General features: G+C 44.0%; 3 protein-coding genes across 3 annotated transcripts in view; 2 read left to right on the forward strand and 1 right to left on the reverse strand.

The window, feature by feature from the left end:
- The window catches only part of GOLGB1 (golgin B1), a 54113-nt gene extending 48023 nt beyond the window's left edge, over positions 1 to 6090 (forward strand). The window contains exons 29-33 of the mRNA XM_070947250.1: positions 288 to 427; positions 1558 to 1644; positions 2255 to 2579; positions 4554 to 4625; positions 4927 to 6090. Of these exons, the coding sequence (XP_070803351.1) occupies positions 288 to 427; positions 1558 to 1644; positions 2255 to 2579; positions 4554 to 4625; positions 4927 to 5063 (761 nt within the window). The 3' untranslated portion in view covers positions 5064 to 6090. The remainder of the gene's footprint in view (positions 1 to 287; positions 428 to 1557; positions 1645 to 2254; positions 2580 to 4553; positions 4626 to 4926) is intronic.
- Positions 6091 to 7342: 1252 nt separating this feature from the next.
- On the reverse strand, positions 7343 to 8269 carry LOC139319313 (olfactory receptor 5V1-like). Its single transcript, XM_070947124.1, has one exon. It carries the CDS (start codon positions 8267 to 8269, stop codon positions 7343 to 7345), a length of 927 nt encoding a protein of 308 aa, XP_070803225.1.
- A 6899-nt stretch (positions 8270 to 15168) lies between these two features.
- On the forward strand, positions 15169 to 16152 carry LOC139319286 (olfactory receptor 5T7-like). Its single transcript, XM_070947074.1, has one exon. It carries the CDS (start codon positions 15193 to 15195, stop codon positions 16150 to 16152), a length of 960 nt encoding a protein of 319 aa, XP_070803175.1. The 5' UTR covers positions 15169 to 15192.
- The last annotated feature ends 6000 nt before the right edge of the window (positions 16153 to 22152 follow it).

Here is a 22152-nt window from a genome sequence, read left to right on the forward strand (position 1 = left end):
GAGCAACAAATGCCCTTTTCTCATCCCTGGCAAGACGTACACGGATGTGGAATGTGGAATCAATTCTGGGAGTTGAAGTCCACCGGTCTTAAAGTGGCCATGGTTGGACAGGACACCCTGGTTTAAGGAGTGACTGGATGTTTCATAGTACTTTTCTGAAGACCAGTCAATCAGAGGACCTACACAATCCCACCAGGGACAGTTCCACGTCTTCTTTTGATTGGAGATGGAGGAAGCTTCTTCTCACAATCCTGAAGCCCCTCTATTGACCTTCTCATTGGAAACAGCTTCTGCTGGGATGGGTAACTTGAGACAACGTTTTGAAAACATGGCCAAGACTGCAGAGGAAGAGAACAAGAAGAAGGCAGAGGAAGAACGAACCCGTCGCCAGGCCCCGGAACTTCAGGAAAGCCAAGAGAAGTCAAAGGTGAGGATCTTGAGTCTTGACTAGGTAGGTTCTCCATCATTCAACTCAAACCAGGTTTAGAGTCAATCTCTGGGGTTAAGTCCTTCTTGGTTTAGGATTATATCTAAGTGTTATCACAACTTCACAGAAGTGGAGCTGATTTCCATGCCTCTGGGGCCAGTTATCCATGTGTCTTCACCTTCTCTCCATGTGTGTACAGGCAGTCCTTGACTTTGGCCACAATTAAGGCCAAAATTTCTGTTGCTAAGCGAGACAGCTGTTTAATGAGTTTTGCCTCATTTTACGACTTTTCTTGCCACACTTGTTAAGTGAATCCCGGCAGTTGTTAAGTTAGTAACATGGTTGTTAAGTGAATCTGGCTTCCCAGTTGACTTCGTTGGTCAGAAGGTCGCAAGAAGGAATCACAGCACCCACACAACCCATATGTCATAAATATGAGTCAGTTGCCAAGCGGCTGAATTTTGATAATGAAACATTCATGTTAACTGCAACAGTCATCAGTGTGAAAAATAATCACAAGTCATTTTGTTCCAGTGCTGCTGCATCTTCAAACGGACACTATATGAATTGTTGCAACTTGAAGACTACCCATACTCTTCAACCAATCAGAATGAAGCTAGAAGGGACCTTGGAGGTCTTCTAGTCCAGCCCCCTGCTCAAGCAGGAGACCCTAGACCATTTCAGTCAAGTGGCTGTCTAAGCTCTTCTTAAAAACTTCCAGTGAAGGAGCACCCACAACTTCTGGTGGCAAGCTGTTCCACTGATTAATTGTCTTCACTGTTAGGAAGGTTCTCCTTAATTCCAGGTTGCTTCTCTCCTTGATGAGTTTCCATCTGTTGTTTCTTGTCCTATACCCTCAAGTGCTTTGGAATATAAGTATTTGTGGCAGCCCCTCAAATACTAGGATACTAAGCCAACTAAGGGAGTAGTTGAGGCCAAGAAATTCCAGAAGACTCTACCCTGAAGGACCTTATCAGAGTCGTCCCCCTCTTCATGGGGATGGAAGTGTTTCTTTGGGAAACACATGGGCACTTAGTAGTCTTTGTGTTGGCAATTTCTTCTGCAATGGAGGAAAATCAAAGAAAGGTTGGTCTGCAGGAAGAAATTGCTGGATGTTTTCCTCTTTTAAGGAATTGAAGCGAGATCGGAGCCCTCCGTCAGTGCCTGGACAGACCCCCCGAAAGGGCAGCCTGCCCCCTCTGCCTCCCCAACACCAGGTAGGGAGACCGGATGAGTAATGTCTGAATGTGAATTCAAGGGTACGATGTTGCTGCCATCAAGGGGAACCTGCTTACGGAGCCCTTGGTTTCCAGAAAGCTTCTGTGCATCTGAGGGCCCCCTGGTGCTCTCTGGGCTTGGCTGTTTTCTTGCAGACTTTTCGTGACCCAACTAGGTAACATCATCAGGGCACCAGTGATGTTACTTAGTTGGGTCATGAAATATCTGCAGGAAATTACCACACTCAGAGACCACCCAGGACCCTACAGACCTCCCCCTCCTCCTCCTCCTCCTCCCCCTCCTCCTCCTCCTCCTCCTTCTCCTCCTCCTCCTTCTCCTCCTCCTCCTCCTCCTCCTCCTCCTCCTCTTTCTCTTCCTCTTCCTCTTCCTCTTCCTCCTCCTCCTCCTCTTCCTCCTGCCCCCTCCTCAATTATGGTTATAAGTCGAGGATTACCGGTATCATATAGTGTGGACTATTGCTGTCTGTCTTTATGAACGAACGGTTGTCCTAGGTGGGTGTCCCATCTAGTCAAATTCTGGTTCCTCCAGAAAAAAATAACCCTTGATAGGAAGCGAGTTTGTTGAGGGACGTGGTTCTTCTTTTCCCAGGAAGAAGAGGAAGAGGAGGAGCCCCCTGTTCTTCCCCCACGGAGCCTGGACTTTCATGGTGACCCCAGAGAGCTTCCTCTCCCACCTCCTGGCCACCAGGAACCGGAGCAGCCCATCTATACGGAAAGCATCGAGGACGGAGGTGACTATGAGGAGGTGGTTGGACACGTGGACTACGAGGAACCTCCTCCCTTAGCTGACGACGAAGGGGGGGATTATGAGGAAATGCCAGACCACACGGACGTCTCCAAAGATGATGGTGCTGAGGGGGACCAGGATTATGAGGAACTCTGCAGCGGCCAGCCTGGAGGAATGACTTCTTCAGGTGAGAGAAGCAGAGCGAGTTGGTTGAGTAGGTTGAACTTTACCTTCATGCTGGGGACTCAAGTCTTGACGTAAATGTGTAGTACGTGCTGGTTGTTGCTTAATAAAAGCTGGGCTAGAGAAGGTCACTTCAGAACATAGGGTGTGTTACGAGCTCCCTCTCTTAAGGAGGCCCATCTGGTGGGATCAAAAAGCAGGGCCTTCTCTGTGGTGGCTCCCTTCCTGTGGAACATCATCCCTGCGGAGATAAGACTGGTCCCACCAGTCTTTCCAAAGGCCCTGAAAACCCTGGTTTTCCAAGAGGTCCAGGGAACCCCAAAGAATGATATGGAGCCCATCAAGTGGTTGGTTTGATTGTTGTCACCTGTGGATGAGGGTTTACATTGGAGACTTTATTTCTGTAAGCCATCTACAATCACCGTGAGTTGGGCGGTCATATAAACCTTAATAAATAAATATGTTGGATTTGAGAGCGAGACTGCGTTTGGAAGAATAATCCCAGTTCCCCAGGCAGGTCCCCTTTTAAGAGCTTCCCAGTTCCCTCAGAATGCAGGACACAGAATAATTAAACAACAGGAAGACAAATTCCCTTTGAACATCACAAAAAAGCTTTGCAAGAGTAGGAGTAGGAAGGGAAGGGGTAAATTATCCAACAGTTTGAAGCATTGTTGGTAGCAGATTAAGAGAGTTACAGTGTTGGAAGGGACCTTGGAGGTCATCTAGTCCGATTCCCTGCTCAGGCAGGAAACCCTCTACCATTCCAGACAAGTGGTTGTCCAGTTGCTTCTTAAAAACCTCCAGTGTTGGAGCACCCACAACTTCTGGAGGCATTGAGTTCCACTGGTTAATTGTTCTCACTATCAGGAAATTTCTCCTTAGTTCTAGGTTGCTTCTCTCCTTGATTAGTTTCCACCCATGGCTTCTTGTCCTGCCTTCAGGTGCTTTGGAGAATAGCTTGACCCTCTTTTCTTTGGGGCAGCCCCTGAGATATTGGAAAACTGCTATTATGTCACCCCTAATACTTCTTTTAATTAAACTAGACATACCCAGTTCCTGCAACCATTCATCGTATATTTTAGCCTCCAGCCCCCTAATCCTCTTTGTTGCTCTTCTCTGCACTCTTTCTAGAGTCTCCACATCTTTTTTACATCGTGGCGACCAAAACTGGATGCAGGATTCCAAGTGTGGCCTTACCAAGGCCTTATAAAGTGGCATTAACACTTCACGTGATCCTGATTCTATCCCTCTGTTGATGAAGCCTAGAATTGCGTTGTCTTTTTTTGGAAGCTGTATGACACTTCTGGCTCATATTGTCCACCAAGACTCCAAGATCCCTCTTGGAATATATCCCTCTGTGATAGATGTGCCTTGATTTAAATTCTTGCACCATGGAGCATGGGAGCAGTTGAGGCAGGATCAGTCAGACGATGGTCATAATAAGATACCCCACCTCAGTGGGGAAATCCAATTTTTTTTACTATCGGTTCTGTGGGCGTGGCTTGGTGGGCGTGGCAGGGGAAGGATACTGCAAAATTTATTTATTATTTTATTTTATTATTCATGTTTCTATGCCGCCCACTCTCTGAGGACTCTGGGCGGCTTACACCAAAGATAGTATTCTAAATAGCATATTGCCCCCAAACAATCTGTGTCCTCATTTTACCCACCTCGGAAGGATGGAAGGCTGAGTCAACCTTGAGCCGGTGAGATTTGATCCGCTGATCTGCTGAACTAGCAGTCAGCTGAAGTAGCTGCAGTACTGCACCCTAACCACTGCGCCACCTCGGCCCATTCCCTCCCCACTCCTGGGGGAAGTATACTGCAAAATCTCCATTCCCACCCCACTCTGGGGCCAGCCAGAGGTGGTATTTGCTGGTTCTCCGAACTGCTCAAAATTTCTGCTACCGGTTCTCCAGCACCTGTCAGAATCTGCTGGATTTCACCCCTGCCCGACCTCTACAATTTTCTTTTTCAGGTGTTGAAGAGCATATATATGATGTGAATGAAGGAAGCCTCTCTGCTCTGGCCCTCTATGACTATCAAGGAGGTGGGTCAATGCTTCTGGATAATGGGGGCTGGGAAGCACATGGAGGTGATTGTGACGGGTGAGGACTAACAGAGTTGGAAGGGACCTTGGAGGTCTTCTAGTCCAACCCCTTGCTCAGTCAGGAGACACTTTGCCATTGGTTGTCCAATTTCTTCTTGAAAACCTCCAGTGATGGAGCATTTACAACTTCTGGAAAGAAGCCATCCCACTGATCGATCGTTCTAAATGTCAGGAAGATACTTGCTCTTGGTCTGAACAAGTGTTGCCTGCTAGTTATGACCCTCTCCGTTTTTTTTCCCAGAGGGGGATGATGAGATTTCCTTTGACCCTGGAGAGACCATCACATCCATCGAGCGGGTGGATGAGGGCTGGTGGCGTGGATCTTGCCGTGGCAGAGTTGGCCTATTCCCTGCTAACTATGTGAAGCTCCTTCCATGAAGTCCTGCCCAACGGCAGGCACCCATCCCTCGCTTCTCCAGTACCCTTACTTGCTGTGTGACACAACAGACCACAACCCTGCCCCGAGGTAGAAGAAGTGGAGAAGACTTGTCTCCTCTTGCATGGAACAATCAGATGCTTCTCCTTCCTCGAGCAATTGTACATCGCCAGGATCTGTCCTTCTGCTCTTCTGGTCACGCGGTGATCTCTGAACCTATTCGGGCTGCAACTGGTTTGTTTAATCTCCGTCAGTGGATCCCCAAAATCTCCCCCTGCCCAATCTTTCCTGGACTCCTAATTCCATCTTGGCTAAATCGCTCATGGATCAAGAGAAAACAGGCATGAAAGCTCCATGGGCGTAGAAGGATGGAGATTAGTTCTGTTCAGACAGGTTGTCCTTCACTTATAACCTTTCGTTTAGCAACCAAAGTTGCAATGGCACTGAAAAAAAGTGACGATCCTTGTACCTCTATCACAGCCTCCCCATGGGTGCTGCTCTTCTGCTTTTGAGCAGGTGCCCCAAAATAAGTCTCTGGCATCTCTGAATGTTGGGTAGGGTGTTGCGGTGGCCTAGAGGTGGAGCTCTCGCCTCACACTCAGGAGGCTGTGAGTTTGATCCTTGGTAGAGGCAGATATTTCTCTCTCTGGGCACAATGAGAATAGATCTGCTGAAAAGAAAACTCCGCATTGGTGACAGGAAGGGCATCTGGCCAGTAAACACTCAGATCCATTTAGTTGCCCAGACTCTGCCCCGCAAGGGATTATGGGGTCCTTAAAAGAAGACGATCTCTGAATGTTGGATGTGAAACTATGGAAAGCTCTGTTTAACCTCTTGTGTCTGTCTTTCTTTCCCCAACTTGGACTGGAGCTCAGGCCCCCCCCCCAATTCTTGATCAAAGCACCTGGTGGGAAGCAGACCACCTGGCCTCTTATCCTCATAGCTTGCACTCCTGCCTGTGGCAAACAGAGGATGTGTCATATTAAACCATTAGCAACATTAAATGTATTTAAATCCAAAGATGTTTAATTTCCCATTTACATGTCAACGTATGAGATAACTTCCGATCTGCAAATTTATAGCTGCAAAATACAACGGCATCTGGTGATCTAACTGGTTAGCTCAATTATCATTTGTTGGAAGGGAAATCCCCCTGGTTTAGCTCCAAGCTGGGAGAAAGACGCTGGGAAGAAGATGGAGGCTGATCAGAGAGAAAGGTTATTGATGAACAGACCCACAGGCAGAGACCGGGTGCAGTTCTGGGTCAGCTGAACAATTAGCTAGATGAGCCCCAGGATTTTTATACAGGTCCTGAAATGCTGCTCTCTCTCTCTGTGTGTATGTGTTTTGTGCAATGAGTGAAATGCCCTTAGCAAATTGTGCAATGTAGTGAGCTCTGTGTCTTCTGCTAAATCAGTGTTTCTCAATCTTGGAAGCTTGAAGATGGGTGGACTTCAACTCCCAGAATCCCCCAGCCAGCTGGCTGGGGGATTCTGGGAGTTGAAGTCCACCCATCTTCAAGCTACCAAGATTGAGAAACACTGCGCTAAATGGTAGTGGGTTAATCTTATTATGTCCTGAATGGTCATGTCCTGTTCTTAGAATTTGGATGGAGGAGAATGTAAATTTTTAATCCCATCGCTGGAGGTGAAGTTCTTTTGTTTTGTGAATAAGCTGGCCCGATCTTTCTTAATGGGTGCACAAAATATCTGCTGGGGGCTATTAAGAAAGAAAGACTGAGTCTGCTTTCTGTCTTGAAGAGCATGTTTCTCCATTTCTCCTTTAGGGGAATACAATATTCTTCCTTTTTAAAACCCCCCAAAATATTTCATTCTTTTAGGAGGGGGGAGGGGCTTCCACACATTGGAGGTTCCTAAATTTTATAACATTGGAAGTTCCAAGTGGAAGAGTCTTCCCACAGTGTTCATTCATTCATTCATTCATTCATTCATTCATTCATTCATTCATATTCTATAGTTGCCCAACTCAACAAAGTGACTCTGGGCACTTCATGGTGTTGCACCTTGGAAATGAAACCTATGTTGATGCTTCAGTTGTGTAGGGTTCTGATTGAACTGAAACTTGCCTGAGACTCTTTCTGAAGGAAGAGGTCTCAGTGCTCCATATTGAACACAACAAGACAAACACCAAATTGTTCTCTGCCAGAGACATCAATTAAGTCCCATTAAAAAGAAATAAGTAGAGCTATCTTAAATGGGTGGGGGATTCTGGAAGTTGAAGTCCACATATCTTCAAGTTGTCAAGGTTGGGAAACAATGTCCTAACCATTCAGAAGTTTTTGTAGGGCCCCTTTGACTTCCTTGTTTCGGAGGCTGTAGATGAGGGGGTTCAACATGGGGGTGGCAACACAATACAGGGTGGAGATCAGGGTGTCCACTCCCAAGGAATATCCTGCACTGGGATGGTTGTAATTCAAGTTGGCCATCCCAAAGTAGACAATGACCGTAATCAAGTGGGCAGCACAGGTGGAGAAGGTCTTTCTCCTTCCAGTGCTAGAACGGATCTTCAGAATTGTAGATAAGATGTAGATGTAGGAAATGACAACAAGGACAAAAGGACAGACTCCTATAAAGAGAGTTGCTATGTGAAGTGCCATCTCATTGACATAAGTGTCACTGCAAGCAATTTTCAAGAGTGGGGGGACATCGCAGAAGATGTGATGGATGTGGCTGGCTCCACAGAAGACCAAATCGGTGGCCAGGGCAGTGTGAATGGCAGAATCAACCATGCCCAAGATCCATGAAGCTGTAGCCAGAGGGACTCGCACCTCCTTACTCATCAGTTGAGAATAGTGCAAAGGTTTGCAGATGGCCGCATAGCGGTCGTAGGCCATCACAGCCAGCATCGTGCATTCAGATCCAGCACATGTCATGAGGAAGAAGATCTGGGCCATGCACTCGTTGTAGGAGATGGTGGGCTGTTGGTGCAGGAGGTTCACCAGGATGGTGGGGAGGGTGACCGAGGAATAGCAAATGTCTAAGCAGGACAGATGACTGAGGAAATAGTACATGGGACTGTGGAGGCGTGAATCCAGCTGGATCAAAATGACTATCATTGAGTTGGCCACCAAGGTGATGAGGTAGATGGCCAGAAACAGCAGAAAGAGGAAAGGGTGGCCTCTGGGCATGCCAGAGAAACCCAGGAACAGGAATTCGGTCAGCTGCAACGTCTGATTGACACCTTCCATGAGGTCCCTCAAGCTGTGGTTCACAAGGTTGGAATGCGCCAGAATTTAGGAGTAGCCTCTGGTATCAAATCACAGCATGAAGAAGAAGCTTCCCAAGGATGAGTGAATCACTGGACTGGAATAATTAAACAATGGTTGGCATGAATAAAAAAAAAATCATCAGGTAGGAGAGATGATTCTGGGAATGTTTATAGGTTTGATTCAGTGGAGTGGCAGTCCGTTACAGCCGTGTCCCTCCAGTCAACTCTCCCCAAAACTCATTTGGCACAGATGCCATGTGTGACCTGGCATTCTCCCTTTCACACCTCTGTGCAAAGACACAGAATGGGGAGGGTGGATGATGGACACAGCTGGGAATGAACAGCTGAATTCCTTCCCAAACTTCCTCCCCCAAATGAAGGGTTAAGAAGGCGATAAAGACAAAGGTTCAAGAGCAGTTCTTGCACCTGATCATTATGGGGGAATCCTAATAGCTGTGCCAATTTCCCTGACGCCACAAGAGGAGACCAAAAGGTGCTTTTTCAGGAGACAACTGGACTTTCTTGGGGGGGGTTTTTTGGAAGACGTTTCACTTCTCATCCAAGAAGCTTCTTCAGCTCTGACTGGATGGAGGGGAATGGAAGGATGTATATTCCTTGCAGACAGCTGGTCATTGGCCTCCTTTTAGAGGGTCCTTCGACGACCCTCTAAAGGATGCAAATTCTTCAAGGACCGTCTAAAAGGATGCACATTTCCAGCTCTCTGTAAGGAATATAAGCCCTTCCCTTCCCCACCATCCAGTCAGAGCTGAAGAAGCTTCTTGGATGAGAAGCAAAACGTCTTCAGAAGAAAAAAAATATGGAAGTCCAGTTGCCTCCAGAAAAGGCACCTTTGGGACAACCAGGACTGGAAGACTGAGAATCTCTACAGACTTCCACAAGAGGAGATTTCTGGTCCCAGCATTTGGGAGGGTTTGTGCAAAGAATAAATATGTCAAGAATTATAACCTTTTTGTGATTACGGAGCTACAAGCTGCCTCTGATCACCCACAAGCCTTTGTATGCACAACAGCCTAAGTCACTTTACAAAACTAGCTCCATTCCTGGGTGTCCACAATCCCTGTTGTGGCCACAATCTCACCATTGGGCTGGGTCCATAGACATCAGGACAAGGACCAAAAGCCAAGATGAAAATTAGCCCATCATTGCTTACAGAGAAAATGCAGCCACTTGATCTTCCTCAGGGAGAAAGAAAGGAGGAAAGGGTTCTCTCCCTCCCTCCCTCCCGAGGAAGACTTTGGGGTGGAGGTGGGAGGTCATCCATCCAAAATACCTGGGATTAAAGGTGGGGAGGGGATTGAAAGAGACTGTCTCCTTGCCTCACTTGAGCCTCTTCTCCTCCAGACCTTCATCATTCATGTTCTGGACTTTGTCTTCCCCTCTGTGTCTTCCCTACTCCACTACTAAGATAAAAGTCTTTCCAGATCTCTTCTCAATGTGTGTAGCTTGCTCAACAAAAACACCTTTTCTGTTTTTGAGGGGAGGGGGAGAGAAAGCTTTGCAAGAAAAAGAGGTGAGCTTCTTCTCACCATCAACATGCAGTTTATGCATCTTCCAGACCAGGGGTCCCCAACCTTGGCAACTTTAAGACTTGTGGACTTCAACTCCCAGAGTTCCTCAGCCAGCAAAGCTGGGAGTTGAAGTCCACAAGTCTTAAAGTTGCCAAGGTTGGAGACCCCTGTTCCAGACAATGTCTGGTGTTGAGGTACATTTGAAATGGGTTGTGCGTGCATTAATCTCGGCCTCCCCCACACCTTTTCTCCAGGTTGATCTGACATCTCTTTGTCCCTCGTGTTCCTCACCTGTTCAGAGCCTCCTGGATGAAACTGGCAGACATGAGCTTCTTTCTCCTTCCTTTTTCCCACCACTTGCAAACTCCCCAGTAGACCATTCTGTCTTGAGGAGGGTCTTAGTTTATTGCTCTCAAGTCTCTTTCAGGCACTGGAGGTCCCATAACTTCCCTGCATTCATCCTGTGTCATGAACAGAGTCAATACTTGTGGGGAAAAAATGGTGTTTTTCATGGCGCCTGACACATCCCTGGAGATGACTTCCACCACCAAGGAGAAAAACGAAACATCTCCATGCTTCTCACTTGGGAGATCCTTGCTGAAAACTTTAGAACTTTGGAATAAGTGCTGGGAGCCGAGAACTTCTTAGACCAACATCCACACATAGAAGGATTGAGTGGATGTCCTTTGGACTTAGTTATATAGCACTAACAATAGCAATAGCAATAGCCCTTAGACTTATATACCACTTCACAGTGCTTTACTGCCTTCTCTAAGTGGTTTACAGAGTGAGTATCTTGCCCCCAACAATCTGGGTCCTCATTTTATCCAAAGGATGGAAGGCAGAGTCGACCTTGAGCCGGTCAGGATCGAACACCTGGCACTCACCAGAGTAAGCCTGTAATACTGCATTCTAACCTCTGTGCCACCAGGGTCCTTCCTTCCTTCCTTCCTTCCTTCCTTCCTTCCTTCCTTCCTTCCTTCCTTCCTTCCTTCCTTCCTTCCTTCCTTCCTTCCTTCCTTCCTTCCTTCCCACTTAGCAATAACATTTTGACTTATATACTGCTTCAAAGTGCTTTACTGCCTTCTCTAAGCAGTTTACAAAGTCAATCTCTTGCCCCCAACAATCTGGGTCCTCATTTGACCGACCTCGGAAGGATAGAAGACTGAATCAACCTTGAGGCGGTCAGGATCGAACTGCTGGCAGTGAGCAGTGAGTTAGCCTGCAATACTGCATTCTAACCACTGAGCCACCACGGCTCTTATATCACTTAATGTTGGATGTTCTGTTCCCAATTATGGTTGTAAATTGAGGACTACCTGTGCTTTACTGTTCCTGTTATTCTTGGTTTAGATTCAGCCCCCCAAAATATGACTGTCTGCTCTGATAAACCTGGGGTGACAGCCAATTGCAGAGATGAGACCTCCGTGGAACGGTTTGATTTATCCACCCAGAGCCCTTGAAAGGCCGATGCTGGTGGAGAGAATAGATGGAAGGATGCTGCGAGCTGGATCTGGGTCTGACCCCTCAAAACACAGGATCCCCAGAACTAGAATAGAACAGAAATAGAAATAATAGGAATAGGAATAAAAATGGTACGGAACAGAACAGAACAGAACAGAACAGAACAGAACAGAACAGAACAGAATATCAGAGTTGGAAGGGACCTTGGAGGTCTTTATTTTATTTATTTTTTATTTTAATTTGATTTATATGCCGCCCTTCTCCGGAGACTCAGGGCGGCTTACAATGCGTTAAGCAATTCTAGTCTTCTAGTCCAACCCTCTGCTCAAGTAGGAGATGCTACACCACTTCAGAAAAAAATGTTTGTCCATTCTCATCTTAAAAAGCTCCAGTGATGGAGAACCAACAACTTCTGGTGGCAAGCTGTTCCACTGGTTAATTGTCCTCACCGTCAGGAAGTTTCTCCTGAATTCTAGGTTGCTTCTCTCCTTGGTTGGTTTCCATCTATTATCTCTTGTCTTGACTTTGGGTGCTTTGGAAAATAGGTTGACCCTCCCCCCTCTTTTTTGGGGCAGCCCCTGAAATATGCTATCATGTCCCCCCTAATCCTTCTTTTCTCTAGACTGGCCAAACCCAAATCCTGCAACCAGTGGTGGGATTCAAATAATTTAACAACCAACTCCTGGGAGGGGCTGGGCGGGTGGGGCCAGCCAGAGGTGGGATTAGGCAGTTCTCCAAACTGGGCAAAAAGTTAACAACCGGTTTGCTCGAACCAGTGCGAACTGGCTGAATCCCACCTCTGCCTGCAACCGTTCTTCATAGTCTCCAGGCCTTGAACAGATATGAAGAATGGCTGCAGTTTAACACATGTCAAACTGTTCTGCTCTACATGATGGCTTCTTTGCAGGACCCCAATTTTACCCACAAACGACAGTAAGGTTGTTAGCCCAGTGCACACCGAGGACCCATCAGAGAAATGTCTGATTGATCCACTTCAAGAGGAGACAGGTCTTCCCCACTTTCCCCACCTCAGGAAGGGATTGAGACCTGCTGTGTCACATGGCAAGCAGTGGAGAAGCTGGGGTGGACACTCATGAATAGGAAAGCCTTCCCTTCAGGAGCAGCCCCCCCCCCGGCTTCCTGGATTTGTTTGTAATTCTGTTCTCATGGAGTTTCCCCCGAGAGTCCCTCCTTCTGGGTGTGGAGGTTGTCCTGAGTTTGAGGTCCGACCCTTTGCCCTTCACTCCACCCTTTGCAGGGAGAAATCCGTAGTGTGCAACTACTTCGCCAATAATGCCCAGCCATGGAAACTAAGACTTTATGGGAACTAAAGTCCAACACATGTAGAAGATCCTAACCTAGGAAAATTGAGAATCTACATAACCTAGGAAAGATAATTTCATCTCATGTCTTGGACATTCCAGTTTTAGGAAAAGCAGAAGATACTCAGTTCTCCGCTGAGAGTCCCTCCTTCTGGGTGTGGAAGTTGTCCTGAGTTTGAGCTCCCACCCTTTGCCCTTCACTCCAACCTTTGCAGGGAGAAATCTCTAGTGTGCAACTACTTCACTTTCCTGCTTGTGGTGCATGTTGATCTCCAGGGACATTCAGATGCTGTACAAACCATCTCTCTTCTTCAGCCAGGTGACGCTGACAAGATTTGGGGCATCTGATACCACAAAGAGGCTCGGAGGAAGAAGGAGAGACCTCCTCCAGTCAGAAGAGGATACCAGGGAGAGCTTGCAAAATCCTCCCTCCCTTTCTCTCCTACTCCCCTTCTCAGTAGCACTGTTGGATCCCATAAATGTTCACTGGGAAAGATTCAGCAGCAGAAGGAAGAAGAGCAGCAGGACATGCCAGCTTCATTCTGGAGGTTGTTACAAAGTGAGGAGGCCACAAGAAAAGGTAATATTGAAGGACATCAGACCTGGCAAAGCCCCCTTCTGCAGCAGGGCATGAGGGTGGGTGGGTGGGATGCTGAAGGAAGTATTTATCATGCACCCTTTTTAAATCAGGCTTTTTTGTCGTTCTGTAAGGTTCATGAATTGCATCTGATTCAGATTGTTCAATAAAGGCTCATTCTTTTCTGATGTCCGAGAAAGGAGAAAAATATCAAAAATAAAGTATTGGTGGTGAGGAGACAACCAAGGACCTGGATCTTCTCCCTGGAGATCTTGACCCAAAACATGAGAATGGTGAAAATTGGTGGAAAATGGTGAGTTCTTGGTGTCAAGTCAAACATTTTGGGAAGGGACTCTTGAGTCATCTACTGAGTACCAAACTCCCCACGCCTCTTAAACTCCCCTTTACACAGACACACAAACGAACTCACACACAGCAGTGGAAACCCCTTTCTACATGGGTTTGAGAAAAGTTGCGTGTGAAGGAAAGGAATTTGGAAAGAGCATAGAGGTGTTGGGGAAGCAATGGAGCTTTTGGGGGTGAGGAGAGGAAGAGAAATTCCAGAGGAGGATTTGCTGGACAGGAGAAGAAGCTCAGACCGGTCCTGGATTCCTCCTGAGGACCAACATGGGTGGTCATTGATCAAAACAAGAAAAAAATGAGGACCTCACTGGTCCATCAAAAGGAGGGTTGGGGTCACCTGGAGGAGTTTGAAGTATGGTTGCAGAGAGACAGAATAAATTCCAGGAGGACCATCTCTTAATGGTTGCTACTTCACACAACCCACTTACCAAGAAAGGGGAGACCTGTTTCATTTAGGATGTCAGTTTACACATAGCGTGTATCTCAAAATGCTTTTGAGGAGAGTTAACTGGAGGGACGTCCCCCCCCCCAATGAAGGCTAAGCATGCAAAGCAAAGTTCAAACACACCAGAGGGTCTTGGAGAAGCTTGTGAAGCTTCTTCTCAATGCTGTGATTTCAAATCTTCCCCCAAAAACTATTGTGAGGAAAACAAAGTCTTTGAGGAATGAATGTGTGGTAGCCAAACAGAAACACAGAAGGAATGTGTGTAACTTGGGGCAACCTTGAAGTCCTCATTTCTCAGAAAACGTCCCGTTCTCTGTAAGCTTTGTCAAACCTTCTATGGAAATGTAACTGGTTTAATTTGTTTGTATTAAGACAATATTTTTTTCCTTGAGGATAGTAACAGCAGAAGAGTAGAGAATGAACTTGAGGGTTGATTATTGTCAATATCTAAACTCACATTATCTATTATTTATGCATCTGTATGACTGTATCACTTTCTCCTCCTTTCCCAAAATGTATCAAAAGGAATGCCTCCTTTTGTCTGTAGGAATCCCTCCTGTCATAGTCTGGAGAGAATTTCTCCAGTCCACACAGTTAAGCAAATACTGCAGTGAGGCTGGATTATGGGTTTGGGGTCCTGAGTTTGATTCCAGACGATCCCACCCTGTTGCTCGCCCTTGGTCTCCCATGACAGCTCAACCAGCAATGGAACCACCCAGAGATGCTCAGGCCTCTTGACGCTCAACAGCCGGAGATGCTGCTTTCTTCTGAGTAACCAGAAAGAGCAATTTCACCTTTAACTCCAACCCCAAGTAAGTGAATGGATCCCTGTGCAGTTGCTTTGGAAAAGGGAAATTTGTTGCAATTCCTGGGGGCTAGACCTTTGAACCAGGAAATAGTCCACTTAATAGTCAACCTACATATGAATCAAAGAGTCAATTTTCAGGCAAATCTTCCTGCTCCTATTGGAGTCAATGGATTGCATTTCTGCTGAACTACGTTTTTTCCCCAAAGCAGAACCAGCTCAGCTTGGCTCTTTTAAGAGGAATTAATGACTACACTCTTTTAATTTAATTAATGGGAAGGTGATAGCAAATGATGATGTTTTTATCTCCTAGTGTGTCACAATTATTGTAAAGAATGTGAAAACTTCCATCGCTCCCTCCTAAATTCTGTTCCTTGCAGCTAACTTTGAGGGACCTCATGGAAGGTGGAAACCAGACCCTGCAGGTGACCCAATTCCTGTTCCTGGGTTTCTCTGGCATGCCCAGAGGTCAACCTTTCTTCTTTCTGCTGTTTCTGGCCATCTACCTCATCACCTTGGTGGCCAACTCGGTCATACTCATTTTGATCCAGTTGGATTCACGGCTCCACAGTCCCATGTACTATTTCCTCAGCCATTTGTCCTGCTTAGACATCTGCTATTCTTCGGTCACCCTCCCCACCATCCTGGTGAACCTCCTGCGCCAACAGCCCACCATCTCCTACAACGAGTGCATGGCCCAGATGTTCTTCCTCATGACCTTTGCGGGAACTGAATGCGCACTGCTGGCTGTGATGGCCTACGATCGCTATGCAGCCATCTGTGAACCTTTGCGCTATTCTCAACTCATGAGTATGGAGGTGCGAGTCCCTCTGGCTACGGCTTCATGGGTCTGGGGTCTTCTTGACTCTATCATTCACACTGCACTGGCCACCGATTTGGCCTTCTGTGAAAACAACGAGATCCATCACATCTTCTGTGACGTTCCCCCACTCTTGAAAATTGCTTGCAGTGACACCTATACCAACGAGATGGCTCTTCACACGGCAAGTATCTTTGTAGGGTTGTGTCCTTTCCTCCTTGTTGTCATTTCATACTTCTACATCTTATCTTCCATTCTGCAAATCCGCTCTAACAGTGGAAGGAGAAAGACCTTCTCCACCTGTGGTGCCCACCTGGTTACCGTCATTCTTTTCTATGGGATGATCAATTTGAATTACAACCGTCCCAGTGCGGGCTACTCCTTAGGCATAGATACTCTGGTCTCCATCCTCTATTGTATTGTCACCCCCATGCTGAACCCCTTAATCTACAGCCTCCGAAACAAGGAAGTCAAAGGGGCCCTACAAAAACTTCTGGGCAGTCAGGAGAAGGAGGATGCATCTCCTGGAAAGCAGTGAAGGAAAAACCTTCCTACCTTCTCTGCTTATCCCTGTCTATGGGCCAACAACTTTGTTTTCCCATAAGGGGGGTTGGGTAACTGCAAACTTTAATATGGCTCATTTGCTCAATGTCTCTGGGATTCTCCTGCCAGTATCCTTCTTTCCTATGTCCCCATTTTGCTTTAACCATTTAAGGTGGGAAATGTCACCAATTGCCAGGATCATATTATCATATGAAGTGGTCGTGCAAAGAAGCAAAGTACTATTGGGTTAAAATACAGACATGGTTAGAGGGAATGCTGCAGCAACCTATAGAGTTAAGACCAGATATATTTCTATTGGGAATATTACCGGAGAAATATATAAAGAAGATATATATTCGATTATTCATATAATAACAGTGGCCAGAATTGTATTTGCACAGAATTGGAAAGCAAATAAAATCCGGTTGGAAGGGTTAGAAAGAAAATTAGAAAGAAAATTTTAGAATGTGCAGTAATGAACAGACTAACAGTGAGAATAAAAGATAAAGAGTTGATGTATTTCAAGACATGGGAAAATTTTTATGATTGGTTAGAAAAGAAATATGAATAAAAGTATGGAGATAAAATAGGGAAAAGATGAAAAAGAGCAAAAATAATTAGAAGAATAGAAACCCAGATGATGCCTAGGTAAAGGGAAAAGGGGGGGGGGAGGGAAAAAGTGAGATGATTATAAAAGCATACACAAATGATGAAATAGATGTAATTACTAAACAAATAAGTAACTGAAATGATGGATATAAATAGATAATTGGGGCTGCTCGAATACCATTCTAGATTGAATTGAAAGGGGAAAGAACAAGAGAGAGGGAAAGGAGTAGAGAGAGAGGAAGGGAGAAGAGAGGAAAGGAGAGGGAGAGATAGAAGAGAGGAAAAAGGAGAAGAAGAAAAGGAAGGGGAAAGAGGAGTAGGAGAGAGGGTTAGAAAGGGAGGAAGAAGAGAGGAGTGGGGGAAGGGAAGGGGAAGTAGGAAAGAGAAGGAGAGGAAGAAAGAAGAAAGTAGGAAGAGATGGAGGAAGGAAGAGAAGGGGAGGAGAAGAGGAAAAGTTGTGGTAAAATAAAGGAGGGTAAATGGTAAAAGAGCAGCCCCGAACAACTAAAAATTAAAGTTAAAAGATAAGATGAATGGAAAATGATGGATAAAAGATTGTACACTCAAATATGCTTATGAGAAATAAAAATAAAAAACTTTTTGGAAAAAAAAGGTAGGAATGAAAAGAAAAAAGATCTGGAGAACTTTCTCCCACCTATTTCCAAAACATTTTTCAAAGTATTTTCCACGAGGCAAGGATGTCCTTTGACTGCACAGTTGTTTATATTAGAGCTGGGAATTTTAAATATCCAATATGACCAAAAAATGGGTGTAAAAATTAAAAAAAAAATTGTAAACTGAGAACGCTTTATCAGAACTGCCATTTCCAGCTTCAGCATCGCTTTGCTAGATCCCAGCTTGCCATAAACCAATGGGGGGGGGGGGAGGGAATTGCTTAAATTGCAGGGAAGGGGGGGGGGGAAACAGAAACTATTCATCATACCATCCTGAGACATCGGTTCAACGCCCCAAGGCCGGAGGCCTGGGAGGGAAAGCACAACAGCTCACCATCTAGTCTACTAATGCAGGCACCATTTGCAAAACAAATTCTTTGAATGTAACTGGATAATAAAGAGATAATTGGGGGGGGGGAGGAACAGCAAAGGGAAAGTTAACTGGGGACTCTTCATGCACAAACTTTTAATTCTGGCTTTGCTGTACTGTAATCACTTGGTCTTTAGTACAAGCATGTCTTTCACACACATGAAGTAGGGAATCTTTCTTTCCTAAGAAACCAAGGCGACACTTTTGCTAGTGATTTAGTTGTATTTCTGCAAGACCCAGAAAGTACAATGGAATATCTGAGGAAGAAACTCAATGACTTTGGAGTTTTAGCAGTTTTCAAAGTAAATAAACAGAAAACAAAAACTAAGTGGCTAAGAATACGACTATTCAGGATTGTGAAACTTTGACAAGAAGGTTGGAGGTGGAGAAAAAGATGAAATATCTTGGGGCTAATGTTGACCAATATAAATTCTTGTTTTAAAATAAGTTTGTGCCTGTTTTTTTTTTTTTTTAAATTTTTGATTTATATGCCGCCCTTCTCCGGAGACTCAGGGCGGCTTACAATGTGCTCAGCAATAATAATAATATTAAAAATTGTTTGAATAATATTAAAAAAAAGACTTATTATGATGAGACAAATTGCAATTATCTTTACTAGGTAGAATTTCTGTAATTATGATGAATGTTTTACCAAAGATGCTGTTTGTATTTCAGATGTTACTGATATTGAGAACTGTTATTCCATTTAAACAATGGAAAAAGGATTTTTCTAAGGTTATATTGGCAAGATTCGTTAGCCCAATTAGGATTAACATTGCTCTATTAGCAAGAAGAGGCACCTGACGGATAAGAGGTGAAGAGCAACTTAGAAAGATACAGAATAATTTCATATACAGTTCAAAAACTTCAAACATATTGGATTCACAATGTGTCCTTCCATTGGTCAACATCATTTGACATAACGGTGATATAGTGAGCATGCTCAGTAGCTTTGTATGTGTAGCAGTTCATAGGATCCCATAATATTCTAAGCATGATCTTGTTAATGACCAGTTCTATATTCAGTAGGTTTGGTTTTTGCAGTGTAATGAGTTTTTGGGTTATTAAAGTTCAACTCTTTGGGCAATTCTTGTCTCTGGCTGGTCCTTATCAGAATTTCACATTCTTGCTTATTACTTCAAAGAACCAGAAACATTAATCAAAGGGGTTCCTTGTTACTGGAAACATTACTCAGAGGGACCCTCTTCTCCTGCTCCCATCACCATTGGCTACGGTTACCATTTGACTAGATGATCTCCTGCCTTTAGCATGGGGTTGGACTAGAAAACCTCTAAGGTCCCTTCCAGCCTTATGATTATATAAAATAGATTAGACAGATTTGATAGATAGATAGATAAATAAATAGATACATGATAGCTAGCTAGCTAGCTAGATAGAGATAAAGAAAGATGGATAGATAGATGATTGCTAGCTAGCTAGCTAGCTAGATAATAGATAGATAGATAGATAGATAGATAGATAGAAATAGAGATAAAAATGGATAGATAGATGATTGCTAGCTAGCTAGCTACATGATAGATAGATAGATGATAGATAGATAGATATCGATGATAGATATAGAGATAAAGATAGATAGATAGATGATTGCTAGCTAAAAGATAGATAGATAGATAGATAGATGATAGATAGATAGATAAATAGATAGAGATAGAGAAAGATAGATAGATGATTGCTAGCTAGCTAGATGATAGATAGATAGATAGATAGATAGATAGATAGATAGATAGATAGATAGGGATGGGGAGGGAGGGAGGGAGGGAGGGAGGGAGGGAGGGAGAGAGGGAGAGAGATATTAGCCTTCCTCCCAGAGTTGTGGGTGCTCCATCACTGGTGGGTTTCAAGAAAAGATTGGACAATCATTCATCCAGAATCATATAAGATCTCTTGCCTTGAGCAAAGGTTGGACTAGAAGAGCTGTGAGGTCCCTTCCTGTCCTTTGATTCTATGTTCTACATAATCCAGATGTGCCCAGGGTTGAGGAATCATTTGTTTGCCATTATGGAAATGTCAACAATTACCAGCTCTTCTCTCCCCAATGATGCTCAACGCAATCATCCTGCTGCCCATCCGGGAAGTATGACCACTGGGTTAGGGTTAGCATAAGTCACACTGAAGGAATGTCTGGATGGCCATTTGATGGAAGGATTTGGGGCTCGAATAAAGACAGCGGTACAAAGAATTGTAAATATTTTATTTCATTTAGGGGAATAGTTTGTAGAGGAGAAATAATGGGCAAACACAAATGGTTTATGTGATAATGTAAAAGTTTTTTTTAAATAAATGAATGCACTGTTGGTTTATGTCACCAGAGAAATTGTCTAGAGTGTATAAGGGCTCATCAAAGTCATATTGGAAATTCTTGTGCTTGGTGGATGTGTAAAAAAAAGTAGAAAATTCTGGATTCAAATACATTTGATGTTTTGATGTTTTTAACCAGTTTTTTTTTTAATGAAGGCAAGCTGCTTAGAGTCTTCACCAGGTGAGATGGCCAGCATAAAAATAGAATTATAAAATAAAATATAAAATATAAAATATAAAATATAAATTAAAATAAAATGAATATAATATAATATAATATAATATAATATAATATAATATAATATAATATAATATAATATAATATAATATAATATAATATAATAATATAATATAATATAATATAATATAATATAATATAATATAATATAATATAATATAATAATATAATATAATATAATATAATATAATATAATATAATATAATATAATATAATATAATATAATATAATATAATATAATATAATATAATATAATATAATAATATTTATATTATATTACAATGTATACAATGTAATGTAATGTAATAAAAAATAAAATAGTGCTAAGGTAATAGTAAGGGTTTACTCTGGCAAGATTCTGTCTGCTTTGTGTAAGCAAATAAATAATAGAACTCTGTTTGTTCCATATAATTCTTGGGTTTAGCCTGATACATTGATTGTTTTCTTTGATCCCATTGATCCATTTGAATATTCTAAGCAAAATTCTTGACTGTCTGAAAGGTGTTTTTCAAGAGGCAACTGGACTTTCTTTCTTTTTCCTTGAAGATATTTTGCTTTTCATCCGAGAAGCCTCTTTGGTTTGGACTGAATGGTGGTGAATGGAAGGATTTATGTTCCTTGCAGTCATCTGGTCATTAGTACTCTCTCTGAGAGTCATTGAGGCCACTTGAGGTTTAACTGTGACCTGAGGTTCACCTGAATCAAAGTTCAAATGGGTATGGAACTTCTTTGTAACCGCGTTGTAAACAGGAGATAGCTGTTGTATCTGACCCCTGAGGACACAGATAAACCTCCAAATGGCCTCAATGACTCTCTAACAACCAGATGACTGGAAGAAATATATATCTTTCAATCTTCCATGATTCAGTCCAGGGGTGAAATCCAGCAGGTTTTGACAGGTTCTGGAGAACTGGTAGCGGAAATTTTGAGCAGTTTAGAGAACCGGCAAATACCACCTCTGGCTGGTCCCAAAGTGGGGTGGGAATGGAGATTTTGCAATTTCCTTCACCCAGGAGTGGGGAGGAAATGGGGATTTTGCAGTATCCTTCCCCTGGAGTGGGGTGGGAATGGAGATTTTGCAGTATCCTTCCCCTGCCACGCCCAGCAAGCCATGCCCATAGAACCAGTAGTAAAAAAATATGGATTTCACCACTGATTCAGTCCCAACTGAAGAAGCTTCTTGGATGAGAAGGTAAACATAAGAGCCAAGGTGGAGCAGTGGTTAGAGTGTAGTACTGCAGCTACTTCAGCTGACTGCTAGTTCAGCAGATCAGCAGATCAAATCTCAGTGGCTCAAGGTTGACTCAGCCTTCCATCCTTCCGAGGTGGGTAAAATGAGGACCCAGTGTGAAGTTGGGGGCAATATGCTATTTAGTATACTGTCTTTGGTGTAAGCTGCCCAGAGTCCTCGGAGAGTGGGCGGCATAGAAATATGAATAATAAATAATAAATAAATAAATATTCAAGGAAAAACATAGAAAGTCCAGCTGCCTCTTGAAAAAACATCTTGGGACAGCCATGACCTGGATGACTGAGAATCTCCATAGACAAACCAGGGATCCTCCATACCTCATCACTCCATGCGAGACACAGCAATAGAGTCCCATTAAAAAGAAATAATAGGGCTTTCTCTGTGGCTGGGGAATTCTGGGAGTTGAAGTCAACACATTTTCATATTGTCAAGGTTAAGGAGCTTCTGGTTCAGAGGTTGACATGCTGACTGGGGAATTCTGGGAATTGAAGTCCACATATCTTCGAGTTGCCAAGGTTGGGAAAAACACTGTC

This window comes from Pituophis catenifer, unplaced genomic scaffold, assembly GCF_029215685.1.
Source record: "Pituophis catenifer annectens isolate HBS135680 unplaced genomic scaffold, rPitCat1.0.hap2 SCAF_7, whole genome shotgun sequence".
NCBI classification, from domain to species: Eukaryota; Metazoa; Chordata; class Lepidosauria; order Squamata; family Colubridae; genus Pituophis; species Pituophis catenifer.